Here is a 6,259-nt window from a genome sequence, read left to right as displayed (position 1 = left end):
ATTAGGAGAGAGAAGAGAGAGGAGGAGGAGAAAGGAGAGATGACAACGAGGGAGAGTGAAGTGTGAGAGCGACGGAAGAGGAGGCGAGAGAGAGAGAGAGAGGGAGGGATGTGCGGGAGCACCCCGGATGGCGACGAACACGAGGAGAGAGGAGCAGACAGAGAGAGAGAGAGAGATGCGGCAGGGAGGGGAGAGAGAGTGTGAACGGCGAAAGAGAAGAGAGAGATAGGGACGAGAGAGAAGAGATAAGAAAGAGCAGCAGACAATGAGCGGAGCAGTGAATTGTGAGCTGAGCGACGAGCACGAGCTAGTAGAGAAAAGAGAAAAAGAAGAGAGCGGACAAATGCAGGGCGAAAGTGAGACAGTCATCGGTCGTGAGCGAGAGAGAGAGAGAGCGATCGAGAGAGAGAGGCGAGAGAGGGAGAGCAGAGATAAGCGCGAGGGGGAAGCAGAGCAGAGAGAGAGAGCAGAGATGAGAGACGGAGAGACGGAGAGAGACGGAAGAGAGATAGGAGAGATGAGAGCGCCGAGCGGGAAGAGGAGAGAGAGCAGAGAGATGAGAGAAGCAAGAGAGCGGATTTTGTGTCTATTTAAGTTCGTCTCTTCTACACCTTATTCTACACAATCTATGTCAGAGCTGGCCCAACATGTTGAGGTGCATAGGCTGAGAGTGAGATGCGAGGCTGACCGAAAGCAAACGAGGGGGGGAAGTGTGCCGTTTCCCCCCTCCCCGGTACGGGAGCTTTGCATTTTATAACTTGAAATTATGCTGCAATTTGGTGCATACATAGTGACTGTTTTCAGATATTGCTAGGATTTTTTTTTGGCACACTCACTCTCCCTCGTTGTCTCTCTCTTTCTTTCTCTTTCTCTCTCTCTCGCTCTCTCTTCCCTTCACGCTCTCTCTCTCGCTCGTGCACACTCACTCTCCCTCGTTCTCTCTCTCTTTCTGCCTCTTTCTCTCTCAATATAGTTGTTATATATAGTCAATGGCCGCGTGTGTGCTGTAGCTGCAGGTGCCGAACTGTTCTTGCTGCCAGTGGGTTAAGTAATAAAGTATCCATAATCCAGTCTGGCACTGCTAATGCTATCCTCTAAACACAACTTTCAGAGGTGTAGTTGTTTTACCTAAGAATGCGAGGTCCGTGCATCACGCCTTCTAATTCTCTGATGTGAGCCATGAAGGATTATATCACGAGTATGACAACAATATTTAATTGTGTAGTTTTAGGCTGATCTACACAAACGAAGACACTCCGACGCCTTATTTACAAAAAACGAAGGCACACATGGTGGCTGACATGTTTTTGATCACGCGGTAAATTGCGAGAATTGGACGTGACACTGCGAGACTTGCTACTGACTACTGTACCTATGACTCACTGACTGTACCCGAAAACAATATTATAATATACATCAAGACTAGAGACTACCATAATGAAAAAAGTACCATTTTCTGTTATTATTCGAAGACATGCATAAACCAGATTTGTCTTAATTTCAGATGAAATACATTGTACTTCATCATTTCTTCAAATCGATACCTTCTAAACACCGATACATGTCGGTACTTATAGTTACACTGCCTTTCGTTTCGAGAATAGAGTGACCTGCTGCAACCATGTTTAATATTGACATTTTCACGGCGTATGGCAACGAGTCGGAGTCAAGTGCGTTAGTGGCTCTGCCTCTGGTGGTACCAGGCACAAGAATCAAAGTAAATTCCGATGAAAGCGAAATTATGAGGGCATTAGCTTTCCGCGGAAAGGAAAATCAACATGGAAGGTAAATGTAATTTGATAGTGATATGGGTTACAAGTACAAATAATGAAATATGCAAACCAACAAGAGTAGGGCCTAGCGCCTTAAATTGTCTGAGACTGTGTTACGTTATTCACAATATTCAAATTGTATCTACCCACACTCCTGCAATTCAGTCTTACCTGTGTACATGTGTTACTGTAAATTATAATTCTCTGAAGGTTGGTCATCAGAGCAATACATTACTTGTTAGTCCCGTCCGGACGCTGTGGTGAGTTGTCAGTTTTATGAATTTATGTATTTATAGTCCGGTTGCCAAATACTGAACGTTGCAATCAGCTGGTATTGTTTTGCTCGTGTGCACAATTTCCCCGGCACCACTCGCCTGTAGCTCGCGCACACGCTGCTGCGGGCATATTTATAGCCATAGGCACTTGGAGTTGGAGCGTTTCAATAAAATATAATGCTAAATAAATACGAAATCTATTTACTACATGTGGACTACATGCATAGTGCGGGAATTCTAATTTAAACGCCGATCAGCTGTCCATTCTGCTCTAGAAACCGACGACATGTTCGACCGCTGAGCGTGGAGCGAGCGCTTCGGAATCTATGGGCGATGATGAGCCAGGACAATTTATAGAATTAAAACGTAGACGCTGGACTGTCGGTTTCATCCAGAAAATTTAGCATAGACTAATATGACCGAGCCCATAGCAACAGCACTGATCATTCAATAAAATATTATACTAAACAAGAAGCCGCAAGAAGCATCTGGCTCATTGAGGATCATGTTGCTAGCGTTATTAACTAACATTAATCTGTGTCGTATGAGACTTTTTATAGCAGATTTGTCCGCACTGACAGATTCGTTATAACTCGCCTATGCTAAACTGAGGGTGGGCGGGTTTCATCTGTTATGCGTATCACCTTTAAAAAATTGTTGCGAATTTTTGTTTGTGGGAATTGGATAGGTAAATCACATTAGCACGATGAGGGCGTTACGGCGGTATAGATTGACCTCAAAAATATCAAGTACAACTTACGTTTGTCATTATAGGCTTCCAAAACTTTAATCTACGCGTCTTCATAATTTGTTTATGCAATAATTCATCCCTATAAGAGTAACCTTCGATATTTTGGTGGCCATATTGGGACGTGATCCTTTCGATATCGGAAATGAAGATCACTTCCGGTATTAGTGATTTCGGTGATTGGTGACTGACGAAATAAGTGCAGCTGACTGCGCGACTAAAGATACCTACCATGTCTCCATGTGGAAACGTGAATAGCCTAAGTAAATCCGGAAGGTATTTTCATTGAGCGAAATGTGAATGAAGACGACAATTTTCTTTGGATTTATTGCTTTATAATTAAAGTAGGTAAACAACTGAATATTGTTATTTTGTGGCCGCTACCTAGAGGAATCATGCGTGCATTGCCACGTAAGATTAATGATTCAAGTTCAGAAGATTAAAGTAAGATTCAACCAATCGATGTATATATCGAGTAAGGTCAGAAGCGCATTATAATTACTATAAGTGCACCTCCATAACTGGAAGGGCTTCATATGATTGAAAATAAACAGCGTGCCGAGACCCCATACGGGTCTGCGTGCTTCGGAGTAGCAGAGACTATGCAGAACAACGTTGCTACACATGGGGGGGTTATGGCCTTTGTGGGTCATTTCACAACCTTCTGCATTCTGCATACCTCATAAATCCAATTGTCGATATCTAAATGCATGCTAAACTCCTGTTTTAATGGTGAGCATTGTGGATGCCTAATATAACCTAACACAAGCTCTACCTAGCGATGGTGCCCGTGCCGTGCCACCAAAAAATCGATGTCGCAACAAAATTCTAAAAAAAGTAAAATTGGAGCCGAACGGCACTAAAATTCAAAGTGTCAATATGCAAGGCTCAGACATGCAGCGTGAACGGTGCCGGCCACCAAAACTCGATTCGGGCCACCAAAATTTCCAAAATAAAATTTGGAGGCCGACGGCAACGATTAAAATTTCAAAGATGTCATAGGATAAAAAATAATCGTTTCTTACTGCTATATCTCATTCAATAAGAGAGCGAGCTTGCAATTCGCGGAGCGAGGCACACGTACGCAAGTCAGACAATTCTACCAGCGGGCATACACGGCGCACGATTTTATTCACGTCTACTGCGGCGCAACAGCCCTTATCTTGTTAGACAGTATCCGGCCTTAACGATCGGCTAGACAAGAGAAAACACGTGATGAGCACGGAACAGAAGACAGGTTCGGGCCGCGAACGATTCTTAGGTCAGAGGTAAGAAATCTTGAGCGGCGCAGCGCATAAGAATACTTTTGGGTGCAAGACGTAGCCAAGCAATGTGATACATGTAACTGCAAGCGACCAGACAATTCGGTTCTTGGTTGAAAATGTGATGCCTAGTGGAATGATAAAATTAATGTATCCTCAATGCATTTCAAAATGCAGTGTTGCCATTGTTGTGGGTTTGTTTTAAAGAGAACTTTGATGCAAGTGCATCAGACGACGCCGCAATTCCAAAATAATATACAAATACGAGTTTGAAATAAAGATTTAATGTTTTTCTTTGTTTATTTTCCGTTGCCATTGACTAGATTTTTCATTTCGTGCCATACAAAAATTTAGAGAGAGTAATGATTTTGGTGGCCTTCGGGCCACTGGAAAAAAAAAAGTTAAGTGGTCGAGCCTTGCCTAAACCCTATTGAAAAAATAATAATTAAGTTTATAAAATTATTTGTTGTATGAATTGTTGTAAAAATAAAAATGTTAGCGAATAACAATTTTGCAGATTAAATTTAAAGAATATAGTTAAATGATAAAGATAGATAAAATAGTCAGAAAACAGTATAAATAATAAATAATTGATGGTTCGCGATCCAAGACTTTGAGCGTAATGCTTCTGTAGTACGCTTAGTGACTAGTCCAGACATATTGGTTTCCAGATTATGGTGTGCATGAATATGTAGAACCTCGTGACATCATTGAAGCAGTGCAAAAATCAAGTTTAAACTTCTCTGATGTCAAAGGTACAACATTACTCTTCGCTATGCGTCAGTGGAAAGCCATTATGGTTTATTCAATAAATTTATAAACAATGATTTCACTTGTCATTAGGCATGTCATCAGAAAATTATGATATCTGACTTTCCCCACTGCGGTGTTTGTGACCTGTGACCTCCAATTCTGCACTGGTGGATGGTTTCCTGCCCATCCATTGTCTATACACGGAATATAATACATAGGTGATGCCGTTCAGATTGTGGCCGCAATTCTGCATTATACATCCTATAACCTTAAAGTTAAGGAGGATTTCCCCCTTATCTTCTTACACCTCTATGACTTTGACCTTGACCCCTCACTTTCGACATCCCAAACTCGTTTTTGATACCTCCCTTAGTCCGACTTTCGAACCGGTACTTCGAGCCAGTTTAGAATTTTTGCCCAATGTTGATGCAGCACGAACGGCACAGCACGGAGTCATCGGACACTCATGCGATCTCTAACCAACTGCATCTGACACTACGTCAGATCAGCTAATATACGAAATATATTTCCTAACTAAAGTTTAATGTATCTACTGCCATTCACACTATTATTGCCTGAATTTCCTGTAAAATGACTTGTCCAAATGCTCATCTCAACACACGCTGGCCCCGACTAGCTGCTGATCACTGACACAGAAATAAATATAGTAGGAAACGTGCTGCAAATCGTCGACGCATCGCATGACTTTCACACGAAGACAACAAATAAATATTACACCAGTTCTACTTCATCTTGTTTTATTGAAGCAGTTACACTTGTTATAAAACAAACTGTTGTGTTAAGTAACCGAGCTTGTGCACGCGGAAAATAACAAATTGACTGAGAAATTCTCGGCGTTCATAAATGGGGTACGAGAACGCGCGTGAGTGTTTGATTCCGACAGCCATTAAGCGGGTAATAAATGCTTTGTCGAACAGGAAATCACGGCGCTCTCGGACGCTCATTATGCGCCGAGACGATCTGCAGTACGGTTTTTCTAACGCCACTGGCGGCTTGACCGAGGCTCTTGTACGGAGTTGAAAGCAGGTATAGTATTCCCAAAATATCAGTGCGTCCGTCTTATACCTGTACTGGCAGCATTTATATACAAGCGAACGGATCAAAGCGAGAATTTAGTCGGTCTTTGGTATTGCATGAGACACATGCGCGGTACGAACACAGACAGTATTTTTAATAACAAGTGAACCTCCTTCAAATATAACAAAGATGGAGTAACATGTGAATAGGTGTTGATTCGTGTGAAATCAAGCGAGCGTCGAGTTCAATTATTGGCAGCACGCTTATCCCTACTGCTATATTAATTATTTGATCTGGCAGACATAGCTGTGCTGCGGCCAGCATTGTTGGCAGATGAAGTCATTTTTGAAGGCATTTACAGGAAATTGTCGCATAATAGTGAAAGAGAGAGAGAAACAATAAGACTTTGTA

The 6,259-nt window shown here is 42.2% G+C and overlaps 2 protein-coding genes across 5 annotated transcripts in view; one reads left to right on the top strand and one right to left on the bottom strand.

Moving 5' to 3' along the window:
* LOC106804714 (tRNA-splicing endonuclease subunit Sen54-like) overlaps window positions 1–1,360 on the bottom strand; it is a 16,201-nt gene extending 14,841 nt beyond the window's left edge. Inside the window, exon 1 of one of the 2 annotated variants that reach the window (XR_001393356.1) lies at window positions 1,129–1,360. Coding sequence is in view for 1 of the 2 variants with exons in the window: in XM_014806003.1 (XP_014661489.1) it covers window positions 1,129–1,181 (53 nt within the window). In the remaining variant the exon portion in view is untranslated. The remainder of the gene's footprint in view (window positions 1–1,128) is intronic. The other variant, XM_014806003.1, reaches the window with a different exon arrangement.
* A 232-nt stretch (window positions 1,361–1,592) lies between these two features.
* LOC106804721 (uncharacterized protein KIAA0556-like) overlaps window positions 1,593–6,259 on the top strand; it is a 34,689-nt gene continuing 30,022 nt past the window's right edge. For 2 of the 3 annotated variants that reach the window (XM_014806021.1, XM_014806019.1), the window contains exon 1: window positions 1,593–1,785. In XM_014806021.1, coding sequence (XP_014661507.1) covers window positions 1,779–1,785 — 7 coding nt within the window. In that variant the 5' untranslated portion in view covers window positions 1,593–1,778. The remainder of the gene's footprint in view (window positions 1,786–6,259) is intronic. The other variant, XM_014806020.1, reaches the window with a different exon arrangement.

Source organism: Priapulus caudatus, unplaced genomic scaffold (genome assembly GCF_000485595.1).
Source record: "Priapulus caudatus unplaced genomic scaffold, Priapulus_caudatus-5.0.1 Scaffold84, whole genome shotgun sequence".
Taxonomy (NCBI): domain Eukaryota; kingdom Metazoa; phylum Priapulida; class Priapulimorpha; order Priapulimorphida; family Priapulidae; genus Priapulus; species Priapulus caudatus.
The sequence above is the reverse complement of the archived record's forward strand: the minus strand, read 5'-3'. Positions and strand labels throughout refer to the sequence as shown.